Source organism: Drosophila rhopaloa, unplaced genomic scaffold, assembly GCF_018152115.1.
Source record: "Drosophila rhopaloa isolate 14029-0021.01 unplaced genomic scaffold, ASM1815211v1 contig_115, whole genome shotgun sequence".
Lineage (NCBI taxonomy): Eukaryota > Metazoa > Arthropoda > Insecta > Diptera > Drosophilidae > Drosophila > Drosophila rhopaloa.
In genome coordinates this window covers 8,424,391-8,444,152 of record NW_025334990.1, presented here as the reverse complement: position 1 = coordinate 8,444,152, position 19,762 = coordinate 8,424,391, and the positions used below count along the sequence as shown (strand labels likewise).

The following is a 19,762-nucleotide window of genomic DNA, read 5'->3' as shown; positions in this document are numbered from 1 at the left end:
CATTAAATCCAACCCAAGATCAAATAGAACTCTCGCACAGATGTCAGAAACTCAAAACTTGGCCCACATTGAACTGGTGTCGTTTTTTTTTTTTTTTTTACCCGAATACCCTTCAGTTGCGTTTGAAGTTTCGCAAAATTAATAGGAATTATTTTTTTTCATTTGATACCGAGATTAGCTAATGTTGATATATGGTTTGGGCGAAATATAGGGGAGCGGGTCTTTGGCATCCAGTTAGTGGTGAAAAAGAGCAAAGCCAGGGCTGCCAGAGCACCAAAAAGGGGTTGTCGACGGCGGCGTCATCATCCTCATAATGATCTTCATTGTCGTGGCCGGGAATTCAGAATTTCGCATGGCGTGCACTTAATAAAATAGGATTAACATTTTATAGTGAGCCTCGCTCGCTCTCTTTCCCACTCGAATTATCCATCTCTTTCTGTGATTATGAGTGTGCCAGAGTGTGTGTGTGTGTGTGGTTGTTCGAGTTCCTCTGTTCCTTTTGTACATTTTGAACAACTGCGCATTGCTGGGGTTTTTTATTTGCCTTGCAATGTCGAATGTGTGCGTCTGTATGTCCAACCAGTTATTGGAATAATGACAGCTGTGTGATATGGACTCAAAACTCAACTCAAGAAATACTTCAGCCGAAGGCCATTTGTCCTTTGGAGCTAATTCATGTGCTAGAGTTTTGAAAAAGTTCCCGAAAAGTCTATGAAAAAAACTTGGAAGGGGCGGTTGTGTTTGTGGAATACTGTTTATGAAATTAAATCGTATCTTCAAGATATTTATTAGAATATTTAGAGTATGTAATCTGAACTACCTTAGGGATGTTTATCAAGAGAAGTAAATGTTGTTGCATACAGTTAAACAAGATAACAAAATGGGTCATGGTATTTTTGAATTATTCTGAGTATTTGTATAAGTATCTTTAAGATACCTTAAGAAAGTAAAAAAGTAATCTGCAAACACATTTGGTATTGAAAGAATCTTAAGACAATGCCCAACTAGGAAGTCTTTGGCAGTCATCCTCTAGCTATCTTAGAGATAATTACTTCTTTTAACAATCTAAGTACCTTCAAGATACTCTAAGATTCCCTACTCTGATTCCAGATGTACAGAATAATGATTGGATCTGGCAATTACTGTTGCCTGCAGTTGGCTATCTGTATCTGTGAGATACTTTTGTTCTCTTCGCCGTGGCATAACTTATGCTTCAACGCGTACCATTTAAGCATAAATCGCGCTGTCACCCCGATCTGCCTTTTGTCATCATCATCATCAGAGTCTGAGTCCCAGTCCCATTCCCTCTACGTTTCTGAGCCTCGGTCTTCTGCTTGGTTTTGATTGTTTCTGCTGTCGTTAAAATATTTTTTGGGTGTGTTCTGTATTTTAATAGCTCGATGCGAAGAGAAGCCCAAATCGCTTGCGCACTGCTGCCACCACTTCCTTTCGTCTCGCACACCCTTTATATTACCCCCGATATAGCTTAGCTTGTTTAATTTCTTTCGAATTTGTCAGAGGGAAAATGGGACCAAACCGAAAGTAACATGATTTCAGTTTTTACTTAAAGACAATCGAGAGATATTTTGACATATACACACACAGACTGCTAATCCCTCACACGTCTCAGTTTTTGGTAACTTCGACAGATACATTTTGAGTCGAAGAGGAAGCCAGAGCGACTCACTTGGAATTATTAAAACCTAATCTTGATTCTACAATTTCAGTTAGGGTTCCATTCCATTCAAAAAACGATGGGGGGAGGGGGGGTTATATGCACTGGAAGTGCGGGGGAGTGGGCAGAGGATGTTATATATTTTAATACGAGTCCGCGATGCGATCGCACGATCGTCGCCACGCAGGTATGCGCGTTAAAATCGGAGATTTGATCACGAACCAACACACACACACACCCCCACCTTCAAATTCCCTCTGACTTTAGTCTCGATTTTAGGATTAAAAATGTCGTCAGCATTTTTTATGCTGAATTTCGTATATATTCTCCGGTCGGTCATCCATTTGGCATTGATTTAAAACAAAAAGGAGGAACATCACAAACTACACACACCCCGGTAAAGATTTTGAGCTCGAAGTTTGTGTTGTTTGCTCGCCGGCTTCCTTTTTTACCGACTAATTTGAGGCTTGACAGTTGATTTGGGTATTCGATTAGGCAAACAACTATTCATCATCTGATGTTTGTGCATATGCGATTGATTACGAGTTTATTTAATCTGTGGAAAGTATTGGCTAATTTTCAGTTGAAAAGCACTTTTTAAATATCATACTTTAATGTGTAAATAATGAAAAGATTTAACAGGACATTGTCTGGTAACTAAAAAATGTTTTGTTTTTATGCAATTGAAGATTTTATTTATTCTTTTTTAGATAATTAATTATGCATAAATATAGAAGATTTGCATTCGTATCGGGAGACAAATGCGCCCTATAAATGCGCCAGCCAAACTGGGAATCTTTCAGAGCACACTTATGTATATTTGTATTTCCCGACTAATTGCCCGACCAGTCACATTTAAGGCATATATGCATATCGATCTATACTAGAGGTAGTCACCCAGCGAAGGCAACTAAAGAAAAAGGCAAAAATTAATTTATTAAAATTTAAAGCGCATGACTTTTCGAGCAAATGGCAAACCGCGGCAGCCACAAATAAATGGCTATATAGGTTATATGGGTTATAAGTATGATTCATGCGTCACACTTGCGCATAATAATTGAGAGATGTGGAGCGAAAAAAAAGCATGGAGGGGGGGAGGGGGTCGTGCAGAGGTGGAAATTCGGGCACAGATGCAGATACTGGACCTACAGCCACGACCCCAAACCCCAAACTCAAAACTCAAAACTCCAGTTCGATATCAATGGATTTGGCTGTTGTTGCCGGGCAGACTAGATTCTAGTATCTAGATACCCAACTGCGTCCAGGTGTGCACTACAAACAAATTTTTCGTTGTTTTGTGGTTTCTATTTTTTTTTTTTTGGATTTTTGCTATTTTGTATATTTTTTTTGTAGCTTTTGCATGTGGGGTTTTTTCATTGTGGGCGCCTTTGGCTATTTTGTCACTTGAAAGAAATGCAAAGAATTCGATTTGCCGGACAGCTTAATTAAGGTTATCTATCAAAGGTACTTAGTTTAGTTTATTGATAGTGCCTGGAAAGTCGTAAGCACCCTAAACGATGCAATTAGCAATTAAATATCAGTTGAGTTAATGCTAGGCAAAGTCTCGACGACTTATTTATCAATTACAGATACAAATACACCAAGGTGTGTGACATCGATAAACAAAAGAGCTTTAAATTATGTGTAGTCTTAACATTTTGTTGTTGTTGACCTAGCTAGGCAAACACACACATTTCCGAGCCATTCGTTCCCATGACTTTAATTACAATTTAATATTTATTTAGTTCGATAAGGCCCAGGTGATTATTTTTGGATACTCATGACTGCACCCAGTCTTCATAGACATGCCTCCATATGAATGTGTGTGTTTGTACATATCTTTATGAGTGCGTATTTGTTTTTGTGTTACTATCAATTGGGCCTAATCAAATGCTTAAGTAAATTTGTTCAGCAAATCACTGAAACCGGACACCATGTGGGTAAATGTGTGTGTCTAATTAATAGTTAAACCCCAAATGGGAATGGAAATGCTATGGCAAAATGAGATAATGTTTCAACGAATTTCTAATACGCTTGTTGCACACTTTAAAGGTGAATTAAAAAAATATTCCACAATCAGGTTGTTCGTGGAACGGGGTTTCCGGTGTCTTTGTGTATTGTAGTCCAAGTCTAAGATGGCTTACCTCACGCACCCATCCCAGGGATATATGATGGCACACCCGCTCTTTTCCAACAATTTACGTAAATTAGACACGAAACAAAAAAAAAAAAAAATAAAAAGTTATAAACTATACAAAGAAGGCGTCAACAATGCCAAATGGGAGCGTTTCTCTTCGCGTTCCATTCGGCTTGCTTTTGGTTTGGTTTCGCTTTTATCAGCATTTGGTTAAATTACCTAGAATTAGTTAACACATTTTCCGTTGCTGCGTCGTCTGTTTGGCATAATTAAACAATTTTGTACTTTATGCGCAATTAAATTAATTTCTTCCTTTGGCTTTAGCCGCCTGATAAGTGAATAAACGGGCCCAAGTCAAACATTTAAATTGCGATTGCACCGCCAGAGATACACAGGCGAATTGCAAAGCCATGCGATATTTATGAGATATTAATTGTGCCAGATTACAATACACAATACACAATCTGACCCAGCTGCAGTTTCCGCCGGCCCGCTCTGAATTTCCTTTTTCCCAGGAGCCATTCGTACGTGCAAAATCATAAAGAACAAACGCTGAGTTTCAGGAATGGGGCGGACCAAGTGAGCAATGAGTTCAGAAGGCAATCCGCCAGATAAACAGATGTATATCTATGCTCCTACCCGGGTTGACAAACGCTGCAAGTAATGTGCGTGGCTACTTTTTCATTCGCTCGGAATGAATAACATTCATGCTCATGGATTGAATTAATGCCTTGGCATAACTCAAGTGCCAAATGCAAAATGTATCTTGAAAGGCGAGAATTAGCATTTGTCAATTGAGTGGTGGCAGGGGCTTGGATTGTGCACTTATTCCAAGGGGATTCTAATGAAAGGGAAGCAGGGATTCTATTATTTTTGGTTTTAATTGAAATTTGTTACGGATTTGAATTAAAATAATGCTTTTAATCTTGGCTGTCTGATTAGGTTGCCAAGGATTTATTTAAAGCCAACTTTCTGATGATTTGGTTGTAAAGGAAATTGATACAAAGAAGAGTGGGTAGTGAATTTAAAAAGGGACAAGTTAAATTCAAAATTTGTTTGGCTATTTAGTAAGCACTTAAAACCTTGCTCTAATAAGATGATTCTAAAACAAGAATTGTCGGTTAATTAACAAACATTTTGTTTTGTAAGTTTGGCTGAAAGCCTATTTACATAAGTTAAGGAAGGATAGGTCTATAGATTAAATTAAAAGTTTCTTCAAAAAATGTAGACCATTTTTCTGTTTAACAGCTGCTGAATTTGTTTTATCCTTATCTGTAATTTTAATTGGGTTGAAATAATGGAAATACTTCAAGATTTATTTAAGATTATCTTTGTGGTTTGATTCGAGACTTTCTCCTACCCAAGCTCTTTGCATATTTCCCTCGTTTGAATGGGCATAGCCTCCAGTTGAATTCCTATAATGACCGTGTTCATTTCATTTGATCAATTCAGCTCCCAATGGAGACTATATAGCAAGTACTTATTAACGCTCATGCGAGTCTGGGTTCTGAGTTCTGAGCTCTGAGCACATTAAGATCAGATACAAAGATACATTATCGCCGCTTCGAGCTTTGTGGCTCAAGTTGTAGTTGTAGGCGGTCGTCGGTCGTCAGTCGGTCGATCTGTCCGATCGGGCATTGGCGCAATTAAAACGCTTAAGGGGCCAAGTCAGAGTCAGAGTCGGAGAGCTGTTGCTGTTGCTGTTGCCTTTGCTACTTAAAGATACATGCCACATACACATCCATCGGATCGCCTCAGATATAAATAAGCGATACGTGTAATTCGGGTCACTAACCGTTAACAATAAATTTCATTTGTTTAAGAAACTCCAGCCAGCGGGCAGGCTGTAAAATAATATCGCCATAAAAATTGACATCTGATCATTTGTAATTATTATTGCGCATTGCGACATGACAGGGCGTCGGCTACTTGCTGCCATTTGGGCGTGGTTAGCGGCGATATGTTGCCATTGGCCCAAAGTCCCCCCAGAGTGAATCGTCGATATATTATAATATTATACATATAAAAAGACCGGAGATCGCAGCACAAATCATTCTAAATGGTTCGCATCTCATTCGCAGTCGAAGACCCGACTCATTCTGCCTCTAATGGTAATCGCAGTGCCATAATTTACATTGCGGGACGACTCGACTCTCTCGGTTCGTTCAACTCGTTCAATCAATCTTAGATTCGGTTCATGGAACAATTAATGCCAAAAAAAGAGAAACAAGTCGAGAAACCTCAAGAGCGGGGAAGGGCTTTCTTTATTTTTTTTATTCGGATTTTTCGGGCAAGTTGTTGTCTACTTGAAGAGTTTCAGTTTTCAGTTTTCGTTTTAAGTCCAACTTAAATGGAACCAGAAATTATTTTGAACGCCTTCAAGTGCCACACACAACAGCTACAACAAAAATACATTTAAAAGGAAAAAAAAAGAAGAAAAAAAAAACCAAAGTTGATTCGAAGTTGGGGCGCAATCATGACTTGATGCGATTATAAAGAAGTTTTTTGTCTGGGGCGGGGGTACAAGCGGCGAGAGTCGAAAAGCATTAATGCCCAATACAAATAGAAATTAGATACACACACACACTTAGGCAGTCGACCGCCACAAGCACATATGGATACTTAAACAATTTCGATATTCAAATGAATTTTTGGAAAATGACTAAACCAAAAATGCCGCAAATGCCCACAACTGAACTCGTCTGAACCGCCTAGAATTGTTTTCTTTTCTTTCTTCCTTTTTTTTACGGGGCTTTTCACTCTGCCCGGTTAGAGAGTTATAAATAATAATAATAACAATCCAATTGGGTACATGCAGCAATGGCAGCTAAAGGCTAACCCACATCAAGAGCTACAACTCGAAAATACCTACGCCTCAAAAATGTATTTGAAAAGCTTTAGAAAGCATTGTTTAGAAACAAAACAACTTGGGGCTTACTAAACATTATAGAAGTTTTTAAAATAGAAGACTCTTAAAAGTGGGAGTTTTCTTTGCTTCAGAAAAAGTACTTAACTATCAAGTTCTTTTAATTTACCTCAATCTAGATTTCAAAATACTCCATATTAACTTCTTTGAATCTTACATAATTTGCATAGAATCTATGCAGCTATTCAAAACACGCCGCAAAGCGATTTTATGATCGCTGAATGTTGTTCTCATGTACCATACTCATTTAGCAAGTCGAGTGACAAACCAATTTTCATTCTACGAATGGCATAAAGACAATAACAATTGGTGGGGACCCATATAAGGCAGTTAGCAGCAGCAGCTCGGCAAAGTTTGTGGCAATTGTGGATGGATGGAGCAGAGTAATGAACTTGTCAGCCATGTTTTTAGGGTGTGCTCAAGAAAGTTGAGTCGAAACACAAGCCGTATACTATATGTATGTACATTTGTAAACAAATGCAGACTGCTCCAATTGTTTTCTTTGGGGGGGAGTGTGCGGCGCATGGGAATCGAAGATAAAGGTAATCCATTTGACTTGACGATATCTACGACTGTCACAAAGTCTCGGGCTTTGATTTGAAAACTATGCACAGCTGCACAATTTCGTATGCGAGAGGCTTGGGTTTTCGTATTTCGTATTTCGTTTTTCGGGTTTGGGTTTTCAGTTTTCGGCTTTTGGTTTTCGTTTTTTTCGGGCTGACTAATGAAACCGAACAATAATAATTTAGTAAGTCTAGACCTACGCATGCGCAAAAGGTGGATTCGATGCCTGGCAATTGTCACAGCACCAAACGCAATTTGTCGTCGTCGCAGACGAGGAGTGGAAGTCACTGAACCCGCTCGAGCCAAAGCTATTTTCTATTACTTTTTTCACTGTCTTTTTCCCACTCTATATCTTTACACAGAGAAAAAATGAATAAATATTTTTATTACAATTTTTAATGTATGTGTTTGAATAAGAAATATATCTTGTTTGCATAAAAGTAACTTATTCCATCAAAGAAGTATTTGGTATTCATAATTTAAAAAAATATATATTAAAACTAAAGTATTTTGTATTCATATTTAAAAAAAAAGAAAATCCCCTAAAATATTAAAATAATTTTTAATCAAAAAATGCAGTTATTAATTTTTTTTGAAATGTTTTTTAATTTGTAATTTAAGTTTTTTTAAATACATTTTTTATGGTAATATGATGTAACATATAAAAGTGCAGGAAATAATTTCCTGTGCAGCTCTCTCTCACTCTCAGTTTATTTTTGGGTGTAGGCCAGGCCCGCAGTAGACAAAGCCACGTTTGACAAAGAAAAATCTTATAGTTATTTTTTTTTTAACTAGTTACAATTGTAAGTAGCACACAAACACTCGCACAGCTATTTTGCTGACAACTGCGCAGGCGCGCGTGTGCGTCATGAAATTAGTTTATTTGTTTGCATAAATGTGCCAAAGTCTGTAAGCGAGTGTGTGTAATTTTTGTGTGCAGCAAATTTCTAATAAATTTGTTGTTTCGGCACCCGTGTCATGCACACCTGGAGCATAATTCGCCCTCAGCCGATCCGAACTCAACTGAACTGAACTGAACTGAGCCATGAGTCAATTTCCGTCAGCTGCGCCAGCTGAGCAGCAGTTAACGGAGAAACTTTGCCGCCACACAAACTACTGATTCTTGGCAAATAAATAATATACACACTTTAAGATAAATACCATAAAATACGCCAAGAAAATATGTGTATTTGGTGTTTTAGTTAAAGGCTGCTGATTGGTTTTAGCTAAAAGGCAATGATATTTTTCTAATCAATGACAACAATGGTTCTTAAACATTATGCATTTGTATTATATTGTATCCATAGTTTATAAATAATATTTTAGAACCCTTGCCACTTTTTTTATACCCTTGCAGAGGGTATTATAATTTTGGTCAAAAGTGTGCAACGCAGTGAAGGAGACATCTCCGACCCTATAAAGTATATATATTCTTGATCAGGATCACCTCCTGAGTTGATATAGCCATGTCCGTCTGTCCGTCTGTCCGTCTGTCCGTCTGTCTGTTTCTACGCAAACTAGTCTCTCAGTTTTAAAGCTATCGGATTGAAACTTTGCACACACCCTTCTTTCCTTTGCACGCAGTATATAAGTCGGAACGGCCGGGATCGGCCGACTATATCCTATAGCTGCCATATAACTGATTGATCGGAAATGCCATAACTTTCGTGTTTGTAAAGTTAGGAAGTTGGGATTTTCTATGGGTTTTATATTTGGCCAATCAATCCAACCTACCAAATTTCATAAGGATCGGCCGACTATATCCTATAGCTGCCATATAACTGATTGATCGGAAATGCCATAACTTTGGTGTTTGTAAAGTTAGAAAGTTGGGATTTTCTATGGGTTTTATATTTGGCCAATCAATCCGACCCACCAAATTTCATAAGGATCGGCCGACTATATCCTATAGCTGCCATATAACTGAATGATCGGAAATGCCATAACTTTGGTGTTTGTTAAGTTAGGAAGTTGGGATTTTCTATGGATTTTATTTTTGGCCAATCAATCCGACCTACCAAATTTCATAAGGATCGGCCGACTATATCCTATAGCTGCCATATAACTGATTGATCGGAAATGCCATAACTTTGGTGTTTGTAAAGTTAGGAAGTTGGGATTTTCTATGGATTTTATTTTTGGCCAATCAATCCGACCTATCAAATTTCATAAGGATCGGCCGACTATATCCTATAGCTGCCATATAACTGAACGATTGGAAATGCCATAACTTTGTTGTTGTTAAAGTTAGGAAGTTCGGATTTTTTATGAGTATTAAGAATGCATAATATGAATAATTTTGGAGAATATAATTTACAGAGTATTCTGCAAGGGTATATCAACTTCGGCTCCGCCCGAAGTTAGCTTTCCTTTCTTGTTATAGTATAGCATAGTACTAATTCTTCAAATATTACTCTGCTAATGTATCCTGATAATGCGATAGCACATCTTTATTTTTTATTTGTTAACTTAATCAACTGATGTAGGTCTGTTTTCTGCAATCACATACAGTTTTCATAGGAAAATATTTAGGCAACTTCCAGAGCTTGTTTATTTGAATCAAAAACAATATTTTTCCCTTAAAAACTCTGGCATTCCCCAGAATCAAATTAAATAGTAAATTTTCTACTAAAAATATTGACATTTAACCAACGTGATTTTAACAACGAAATTTTTTTAACAGCCCCTCTTGAGAATTACGAGAAAATGGTTCAAGTTGTGAGAACAGCATAGAGGGGTGATGGAGGGGGGCCACTTAGGTCTCGAACTACTCCGACCATCGTTAGAACAATAAACAGGGCACAACAAATTCTTCTCTTTGATTTTTTCTTATTTTTCCCTGATTTAAGCATCGCAACACACATTTAAATCAATGAATGCCTTCCACTCGAGTCGAAAGACCCAAAAAAAAAGAGAAAAAAAACTGGCAGGATGGGGAGCTCTTTTCGGCCACTTGAACGTTCGATGACATTTCGTTTTTACTTTTCTATGTATAATTATTATAATACATAAATTTATGCTATACCAACAGCACGGCAGCCGTCGTTCTCAAGAAGAAATTTGTAAAATCATCTCAAGTGCTTGAAAGTTTAATGATTCCAGGTTCAGATTTAGATTTAGACAGGGTCTGACCGTAGCTGTATTCCAGCGTAGTAATAACAATAATAGTATGTGCTCCACTTATTACCCATTCCCAGTTACTTTGAACTATAACGCTGCTTTAACTTGATGACAAAAATAGTTCATCTACTAAGGCATGCCGCAGAATACGTTCGTTAATTTGTGGTAATTACCCACACAGACGCCTGCCGGGGCATTGGATTTCGTTTCGGAATACGTACTTATATCGGGCATGGTCTGGTCTGGACTGGACTGGTCTGGTCTATAAGTCTCCGTCTTTAGTAGTGGGCAACAATGCCTTACTTTATTTTAGGGTACAAGGTTGACTTTTGTTGCTCCGGTCCGTGTGTAGGCTCACAATTGTTAAGTTCGAGTAGAGCATGTAGATTCAGTAATTATTTTTCGTTTTTATATTAACAGCCCACAAAAATAAAAATAGATAACAAACAGTCATATACACACGCTCACAGTCGTCTAAAACCTAAACCAGTTCGCTTATTTAATTTCAATGCTTAGTTTTTTGAAGTCACAATTGATTGGAGTGATTATTTTTTATGAATGTGCGAGCTGTCAGTGCCAAAAGTGAAGTGGCAGGAAAACAATTATAAATTTTTGATTTACGTAAGGTCTTAGAGTCGTCACTTTCCCAACCAAAATTGGCCACATACGTCAATGGATCAGCATATTTATTGAGAGATCCTTTTTTTAAACACAAGGCAAGACAAGTGATGATTTTAAATTGCGACATTTCAGAGTTATTTTGGATACAGAATTTCACAGTTTGCATCTTCCAACTTCATCTTTGACTAACTTGGCTGAGCCCCACCCTTACGAACAATCGGCACTCGAGTCGAATTTAAATGATTCTGGCATTCTTCGTATGCACTGCCGAAAAATGAGACTCCTTATAAATTTGAAATGTAATGGTAAAATTAAAAGTTTCATTGAATATGAAGTTTAAATGAATTTTACATACAGTCACTAAATAGAATTTGTCTTCATAAATATTGGACCGGAATATGATTCATTTATCCAAATAGTTTTAAAAGGAAATAAAAGCATTAAATTTGTTTAAATGAATTTGACATACAGTCACTAAATAAAATTTGTCTTCATAAATATTGATTCATTATAAATGAAAACATTTGGAAAACAGTCACTAAATAGAATTTGTCTTCATAAATATTTCACCGTCATTTATAATGACAAATTCTATTTAGTCAAATTCCTTTAAACAAATATAATGTTTTTATTTCCTTTTAAAACTATTTGGATAAATCGAAACATTAGTCATCGCAATATCGGTTAACAAATAATAAATAGTAAACCTTTTTTTGTTTCTCTGTACATTCCCAAAATAAAAGGTCCAACCACCCCGCAGTTCATGACTAAAATTTAAACATTACCATAATAGTCAACAGTAATAATTAATTGTTTGCTAATAAATATGTATTTATATATAGGAAGAGTACAAATAGTAATAATAATAATAATAAGCGCACGCGCCGCGTTTATTCTCCAATGACTAAGTCTCCTTTCAATCTTTGAGTATGCGATAAATACGAACGTACATATCTAGATACGTATGTATAATGTACACATATATAAATTGTAAATCAGATACGGCATAAATATTGAACACATGGCGCAGTTTCTACAGCCAAGACTTGTGGGTGTTTGATGGTAAGGAGGGTAAAGAAGGCGAATCAAGCGAACGACTGAACAAAATTGAAATAAAATAAAGCACAATAAAACGTACTTAAGATTGACGATTGTGTAGATGGGGAGCAGGCGATCAATGAAAGAGTTTTTAGGGAGACGATATTTAACAAGTACAGTTGAGCTGCTTGAGTGGGGGGAAATAAACCATTTGGGGATTGTCTTGTGTTTACAGGCACTCTAAATTTACATTATTCGTCATTTGATAATTTTAGGGCCATCACAATTTGGAAAACATTTTCGGGTTGGCAGATTAATAATGCGGGAGTTTTTCTTGATTTCACCAGAAATCAACTCAAGTTAATGTTCTAAACTAACCAGAACTGGTTGAATAAATGCATATTCAAATATACTTATAGTGTACATTTGAATATACTTGATTAGATATAATTGGCTGTCAGTATGACTCTTGATCACCCCACTCAGCCGCACAAATACTCAGATGTTAGGCAAACACACAGATACGTTTTCGAACCAAACAAAATGTCGGCAGCTGCCTTTTTTGTGTGAGTTTTGTTAGCTTATAAATTAAAACGCGTTTCATGCCATTATTTGATGGTTTTTTTTCCCGTCTTGCGGGTGTTCAATTCATTCGATTGTTCGTATTCATATTCTTTTTAGCCCATTTCGTTATGGCTTGGAAGCATTATATCCCCGATATCGCTCACACCTCCCCTCCTTTCTCCATTCAGTTCATCTGTCCGCCTGTCGGCTAATTGAAAATCAATTAATGTGACTGCATCTATAGCTGCTCGGCAATATCAGCGGCAGTCATGTCAAAGTCAGATATCATCCAGGGTAGAATAATTCCACAGAAGAAATAAAAGAGAACGTAAAAGGAGCTGAAACAATTCCAGACTCGGCTCAGAATCAGAATCCTTTTGTTTTCACTGACTCTTCTGTCCGAAAACAAATATTTAATTGATGTGCCCCAAGTAGCACTCTGTTAAATACCAACAAAAAAAACTTCATTTTGTTTCGATTGTTTTCGATTTTGCCCGAATTCATCATCAGGTTCAATGGATTTTCGAGTGCGTCCCAAAGCACTTTCGTATAGTGGGGAATTTGGCACAAGTCTTGCATGTCCAAGTACTGACGGCCGATATTGGGTTTATAATTTATAAATGCCGGTAATTTGAGGACTAATCAATGGGCAAACGAGTCTTGATTCTGATTTCTCATTACTGATTTTTGATTTCTGATTTCTTACCACTCGTTGCTTCTTTTGCAGGTCAACAAACAGTATACGGCCAACGATCTGGAGGCTTTCATGAAGATCGCCGCCAACTGGCAAAATTCCAATCACGGTTTGCTGGAGGGCGTCGACATAAAGACGGGTAAGTTTAACAAATCGCTGTCTCTCTCGTGATCAAGTCATTCTAAACTCGATCTATCGAAATTTTCACAGAAATGACACAGTACATGAACAGTCCATCCATGAACATGTACAAGAAAAGAGAACGCACCCAGAACTGGAACCACCAGGAGAAGAAATATCTGCTCGATCTGTGCCGCAAGGACATGCGTATCATCGAGAACAAAAGATTGGATGCCGGTCTAACTGCTGTGAAGAACAAGGCCTGGAAGATCATTCACCAGAAGTTCTCCAATCAATTCGGCACCGATCGCACCTGCAATCGCCTCAAGGAACAGTGGCGACGCATGAAAGGTATATCTTAATATTATAATATAAAAGTCATTAATTCATCATAATAAATTCAAAAATAAATAAACATTAAGTAAACAATAGAAACGAAACTAAACTTATCTAAAAACGTTTCATAATTAACTTAAATCTTCCCATAACTATTATAATTTAATTACTTCTGGATTTTTTAAAACGTAAATGATTTTAATATATAATCGTATTTTTCAGCCTGCACTCGAAATGAAATTCTGGACTACAACAATCGTTTGGCCAGGTTTGGAGCCGAGGTGGCTGATCGCAAGAAGCCTTCGCCTTTCACCTTCGAAGTGTGGGATTTCATGCAGGAGGCAAAGAAGGCCTGCAAATCGGAAGCCCTGGATGGCATAGACTACTCTAAGATTCCCCTGGCTTTGGAGGAGGGATTTGAATATCGCGAAGACTACAAATTCAATACCGAAGAGCACGATATGGATGAGTAAGTTGATGGTTGAACGGATGTTTAGAGATATCTATAACAAAAACTCTTTTTTAAGCAGCAGTCGCACACCGCCGCAGGAACTATGCGATGTGGACATCAAGGAGGAGGAGATCAACGAGACCTTCAACGATACCTTTAACAATACCTTTAACAACACGCATCTCAACCAGAGCGACATCCATGGCGGTGGCGAGCGTCTGAGTGTGTCGCCCAATCACATCATTCGCAATGGAATCCATGAGGCCGAAAGTCCTGCCACAGTTTCCGCAACAGCTGCCTTAGATACGGGTGCTGCCTTTCTGCCGGGAGCAGCCGACTTGACCGGCTATCAGGCCAACTTCAACATGAACAACATATCCGCCACGCTGGAGGCCCTGAATGCCCTGCGATCTGGCCAATTTCCCAATGCAGCAGCGGCGGCAGCGGCTGCCATGCACCAGCAGGCCCAAGTTGCCTTGCACCACCAGCACAGCAACAACAACAATAACAACAACGAGGACGATGATGAGGGAATGAAGTCCATGGCCAAGAGGCAGCGCACCAGCAGTGGCAGTGCATTGGGCAGCGAGGACCAGCCATCGGCATTGGCCAACTCAGTGCCTGTTGCGTCGGATTCTCAGGCCTTGGAGCGGTCCAGCGGCAGCAGCAATGGAGTAGCCAACGCAAGGACAGCAGCCAGCCCAAATGTTAACAGCAGCAGCAACAACAACTTTGAGCTGCGCATGTTCATGGAGATGCAGAGCAAGGAGCACATGATGCGCATGAAGATCCTGGAGGTGCAGTTGCAGGCGGCCAAGCACAGTCGCGATCTGGTGGAGATCAACAAGACGCTGGCGCTACAGAAGCTGCAGGAGCTGGCCAGCAAGCGGCTGCCCAGTTAGGAGGCAGTGCAGCAGAAGGAGCAACAACAGCCCATCGCCGTTTCATGTTACATTAGTTTATAGAATTAAAACCCGCCTCGGTGGTCACGTTCGCAGGCAGAGGGCGTGGCCGGGAGATCGGCTAGAGTTAGCCTTAGAGTTAGTCATAAGTTGAAAGCAGGATCCACAGCTACACATCCACACAGACACTCACACACACAAACAGAGAGACATTCCTGGCATTGTTGATCAGTATTTGAAAGCTAGAAGCGAGTCCCCCCGACACACAGAACCCAAGAACCGCAAGCGAGGACCAGGAGGCGCTCGGAAGTATGCCATAATCTTATGATGAATCGCCTACCTCACAAGCACACACACAAGATGCACACACTCAGCTATCAAACACACACAGATACACTCTCTTCTGGCCTAACCAGCACTTGACCAAGTCAAGTCAAGTTTAGTTAGTTTCTAGTTTTAGTTCGTATGGGAACCACTCTCTCCAAGTTGCTCAACTACCACAAATGTATTGTACTTACGTTTCTTGACTTCAGTTTACGTTCTGCTACCACCACTAACGATTTAAACAAATATGAAATGCACAAATGATTATTTTTCATAGTCCTAAGAGAAGAACTCCATATATGTAAATGAAACATTACAATTGGCAGTCGTCTCTGATTTTAATTTTTACTTGTACTTGTATTTATTTTTATCTTTGTATAGACTATGTTGATATATATATGACCCCCTATATATGTTTGTTTGAATGCCATATTAAATGAAAGTTCTTTTTAATATCTTATTTTCCATTTGCGCTGCAAAACAAATTGTTACCATATATGATATATGTACCGTACGTATAAGCAAGCTCCCACTATAAAAAGGGTCTTGAGAAAGGCCTCGGACTGGGCTTCAGTTGTCGTAGAAGACTTCTTTGTAAAGCGTGTAAATGAAAGATACAAATTATTTTAAATAAAATACAAAAAAAAAAAAAAATTGTTTTGGTTTCTGCCACACTTTATTAAAAATCCTTTATGTTTAAAAAGTGGACCTGAACTGCACGATAGATTTTATGCGATTTCAATTAATTTCTTTCTTGGTCTTTTCCAAAGATTGTATCAGTTTATCCACTTTGATGATCTTCGTCGTGACTTCGTTCTTCTGACTGAGAATTTTTTCTCTCAGGGACTTTAGCTGCTCTCTTTGCTGGTTAAATATGGGAAGTTAATAAAATATTTATGTTAAGTATGCATGGATCACAAACCAGTTTTAAGAAATGAATATTCTCCTGCGCCCTTGCTTTTTCAAACAAATGTTTGGATAAATTCCTAAATATAGAAATGCATTATTTACAATAAATATAGTTTTAGATATAACTTACTTATTGCTTTGAGCAAATTGGCTCATCCTGGGCTGTAAGAGTTGAATTAACTTCTGCACTACCTTAAGCATTTTTTATTCGCCCTCACGGTATGGTACTATCTGGATATCCAATTAATTTAGAATTTAATAAACCAAATTTTAAATTTTTTTACGACTTAAGGAAATGTTAATGGCAAACTGTGTTCCTATATTTTGATTTTGATTATAAAGCCTACTTTTGAATATTCCTCATTCCTTGTTCTCCTTCTCGAGAGTGTCTTTGAATCTCTCTAACATTTCCTTTAGATCGTTTATTTCCTTCAAAAGATTCTCTTTTAACTTCATTGCTCTGCGGCTAGTTTGTTTTTCAAGTTTTTTGACCTCATTTTCCAAGGCTTCAATACTATTAGTAATTTCTTGAATCCTGTTCTTTCTGAGCTTTATGAATTGCTCATTGCCCTATAGGATAATTGTGTTTTTAAATATTAACGACCGATTTCGATATTTTTAGATACTCACAAGTTTAAGAAAATAGTTAAGTTCGTCGCCTCTGCCTTTTTCTGTAAATTTGTCAGAAAAGTGTCGCCGGTTGAACCTTACAAACGAGTTTTATAATATTATTTAAACAATGAAATTCGGCAAGCCGAAGTTTATATACGCTTGAAGCTGTAACAAAAATAAAATATTCTATATTTCGATTTCGAAGCTCAAAAACAATAAAGCTAAGTCTATTTTCCGATCAATTTTTCTATCGCTAAAAATTATTATATCTCGGAGAATATTTTAGGAAGAAACAAAGCTACAATTGTATTTCCATATTCAATGTCACAAAAATGTATTAAGAAAAATAATTTTTATCTAATGAAACAGAGGTCTGACTTGCTTAACATTGAAGTTAAACTGTATTTAATCACTGGTTCATGTAGGTATTAGTTTTTATTAAGCCTTAAAAAGTTAAAATTTTTTTGAACTTACTGTAAAGCTTGTCCGTACAAAATATTCTTTGATAAGCCTTTAAAACTTATGCCATTCTTCTTGGGTGAACTGTTGCATGATTTTCTAGATGGCAAACTGATATCTATATAAAGATGGTTACTATCAATATGATTCAAACAACTTACTTAACACTTTGTTGACTTAACACCCGCAATTGTAGTATTCTGTTGAATTTTCTTAAGCTTAGAAATCTCACCGTACCGAACATGATTTCTTAAATTTAGAATGCTATTTAAAATGGGTGGCAGAAACACATATTAATGATTGCTTCCAAAGTACAATTTTGGCAACTTATTGAAAGCCAGTTATGTTAAAAAGCTAATTATTTTGGGGCTGAACAAATGGCGGGTCACCTTATTTATAGGTTCAAATTTGGTTAGGAAAGAAATATTCTTTTTGGAGTCGTATTTTTTCAAAAGCCATAAATATATTATAATTATTTAAATTATTTCTCCCTCCCATAAATAAGTAAAGAAAAATCTTCGATTCGTTTAGCAAATTCAAGTACTTTATTGTTACACCACAATGTTATCGCTTAAGCGTACATGGTTTTGGGCCGGGAACCGACAGGTGAGTCGTAGTAGAACGGTTTTGGCTGTCTTGGGGGTGGATTCCTGAAGGGATTACCAGGAGCTCCGTTTCCTGGTCCAGAGTGACGGGATGGCAATCCGGCGGAGGGAGCGGGCAGGCAACCCAGAAGGCCCAAAATCAGGAGGCAGCACAGTGCAAACAGCTTCATGGTTGGTAATCTCAAATCTTTCTGAATGGCAATCTATGGCGGAATTCGTGTTTATATACTCTTCCTATTGTGCCCCATGGGATCCGCTGGGAAGCACCCGAGGGGATTTCGCTATTCGCTGAAATCACCGACTTTGGGTGATTTCTTATCGCCTTGCTGGGCATCGAGCGGCTCACTGCCTGCACGTGCCTGCGTCTTCCCCTTCCTCTCCAGATCGGAATTCACCTTCAAATCAAACTCCATGCCCCTTATGCAACGCGTTAGATCGGTTAGGTTGCCCTCAATGCTTTTCTGCCGCACTGAGAGCTCGTGGGATCGCAGGTCCAAAACTCCACGTTCCTAGTGATACAACATATAGTTTAATTCAGATTGATCACTTATCTCTAACATACCGTTCGTAGTTCCTCCAGCATAAGCTGTTTTTCTATACGTCTGTTATCAGGCAAGACCACCAGATAGCTCCTATATAATATTTAAGAAATATCATGGTAATTTATGTAATATATTTCAGTTCATTGGATTATACTTACCTAATGGTGCAACTTCTGAAGTGGCTCAAAATAGAACGGATTATTGTATTCATGTTCGAGTGGATGAAAATTAAACCGGTTAATTTTGATTGTTGCTAAAAATTTGATAGAATTTTCAAAGTTTAATGTTATGAAATACAGATGAGGGGGGAAGAGAAAGGGAAAGGCCCCAATCAATTTTAATTATATTGACAAACGAATACTACTCGTGTTAAAGCCGAAAAGTATGCTATGAATTCTAGTTCTCCAACAGGTGGCGTATGCATTGCAGATGTCAAGTTCATGTAGAAGTATGTATAATATTTTCAGTAATAAATAAAACTTAAAAGAATATTTTAAATAATAAATAAAACTCTAATTATAAATTGTGAAAAACGATATCGTCGTACATTTTTTAATAATTTAAGAAAATCTTCATTAATTATTCATTCTCAATTTCCGGAGGGCATCTTTAAGATCTTTAAGGACTACCATAAGTTCTTCCTTCGCAGCTTGTGCCTCCGACGACTTGGTTTTCTCAAGGGCTTTAATTTGCATTTGAATAACCTCGATTTGTGCGGTTAGTTCAATGATTCTTGCCTCTTTTCCCTTATTGACTTGTAGCAATTTCTTAGGATATATAATTATTAATTAGGCTTAGATAAAAAAAATAAAATAGGTACTCTGAGATACATACGACATGGTACGGTTCGATTCCGCCTCTGTTTCTGCCACCTTTGTCGAAGAGATCGCTGAAGAACCGCTTTTTGCTGGAGTACAAATGGATTGTTAAGATTGTTAATTAAAACAGGCGAAGGACCTACATTAAATTGTTCTTCAACCAGACATTACTTGGCTTTATAAAAGCGAAAACCTTATATGCCCCCCGGAACATATTTCAAACTGTACGAAAACTTTAAAAATAAAAATGTGTTGCCATTTTATTGACAACTTATCTAACGATGACTAGATTGGTGTGCTTATAATCAAAATAAATAGAGAGATATTTTAATGATTTTTTTGTAA

The 19,762-nt window shown here is 37.7% G+C and overlaps 6 protein-coding genes across 10 annotated transcripts in view; 1 reads left to right on the top strand and 5 right to left on the bottom strand.

Annotated features, from left to right (window-relative positions):
- LOC108053771 overlaps positions 1-16,126 on the top strand; it is a 52,899-nt gene extending 36,773 nt beyond the window's left edge. For both annotated transcript variants that reach the window (XM_044461849.1, XM_044461850.1), the window contains exons 2-5: positions 13,373-13,478; positions 13,550-13,810; positions 14,018-14,264; positions 14,326-16,126. In XM_044461849.1, the coding sequence (XP_044317784.1) occupies positions 13,373-13,478; positions 13,550-13,810; positions 14,018-14,264; positions 14,326-15,148 (1,437 nt within the window). In that variant the 3' untranslated portion in view covers positions 15,149-16,126. The remainder of the gene's footprint in view (positions 1-13,372; positions 13,479-13,549; positions 13,811-14,017; positions 14,265-14,325) is intronic.
- A 3-nt stretch (positions 16,127-16,129) lies between these two features.
- Positions 16,130-16,806, bottom strand: LOC108053773. Of its 2 annotated transcripts, XM_017136497.2 has the most exons (4): positions 16,729-16,806; positions 16,512-16,667; positions 16,395-16,458; positions 16,130-16,336 (listed from the first exon to the last, which is right to left on the bottom strand). In XM_017136497.2, exons 2-4 carry the CDS (start codon positions 16,580-16,582, stop codon positions 16,211-16,213), a joined length of 261 nt encoding a protein of 86 aa, XP_016991986.1. In that variant the 5' UTR covers positions 16,583-16,667; positions 16,729-16,806; the 3' UTR covers positions 16,130-16,210. The 2 variants fall into 2 exon arrangements, with proteins under 2 accessions (XP_016991986.1, XP_044317788.1); XM_044461853.1 differs by lacking the exon at positions 16,729-16,806 and having other exon boundaries at positions 16,512-16,710.
- Positions 16,554-17,757, bottom strand: LOC108053772. Of its 3 annotated transcripts, XM_017136493.2 has the most exons (5): positions 17,614-17,757; positions 17,468-17,563; positions 17,012-17,087; positions 16,729-16,951; positions 16,554-16,667 (listed from the first exon to the last, which is right to left on the bottom strand). In XM_017136493.2, exons 1-4 carry the CDS (start codon positions 17,694-17,696, stop codon positions 16,742-16,744), a joined length of 465 nt encoding a protein of 154 aa, XP_016991982.1. In that variant the 5' UTR covers positions 17,697-17,757; the 3' UTR covers positions 16,554-16,667; positions 16,729-16,741. The 3 variants fall into 3 exon arrangements, with proteins under 3 accessions (XP_016991982.1, XP_016991984.1, XP_016991985.1); XM_017136495.2 differs by lacking the exon at positions 16,554-16,667 and having other exon boundaries at positions 16,730-16,951; positions 17,468-17,551; XM_017136496.2 differs by lacking the exons at positions 16,554-16,667; positions 17,012-17,087 and having other exon boundaries at positions 16,853-16,951.
- A 217-nt stretch (positions 17,758-17,974) lies between these two features.
- On the bottom strand, positions 17,975-18,257 carry LOC108053765 (immune-induced peptide 18). Its single transcript, XM_017136478.2, has one exon. The coding sequence runs from the start codon at positions 18,225-18,227 to the stop codon at positions 18,024-18,026; it is 204 nt and encodes a 67-aa protein (XP_016991967.2). The 5' UTR covers positions 18,228-18,257; the 3' UTR covers positions 17,975-18,023.
- LOC108053764 lies at positions 18,226-18,878 on the bottom strand. The gene is made up of 3 exons (XM_017136477.2): positions 18,758-18,878; positions 18,620-18,689; positions 18,226-18,566 (listed from the first exon to the last, which is right to left on the bottom strand). The coding sequence occupies exons 1-3, from the start codon at positions 18,808-18,810 to the stop codon at positions 18,339-18,341; spliced, it is 351 nt and encodes a 116-aa protein (XP_016991966.1). The 5' UTR covers positions 18,811-18,878; the 3' UTR covers positions 18,226-18,338.
- A 240-nt stretch (positions 18,879-19,118) lies between these two features.
- LOC108053766 lies at positions 19,119-19,675 on the bottom strand. Its single transcript, XM_017136479.2, has 3 exons — positions 19,561-19,675; positions 19,434-19,506; positions 19,119-19,366 (listed from the first exon to the last, which is right to left on the bottom strand). Exons 1-3 carry the CDS (start codon positions 19,629-19,631, stop codon positions 19,175-19,177), a joined length of 336 nt encoding a protein of 111 aa, XP_016991968.2. The 5' UTR covers positions 19,632-19,675; the 3' UTR covers positions 19,119-19,174.
- Positions 19,676-19,762: the final 87 nt, after the last annotated feature.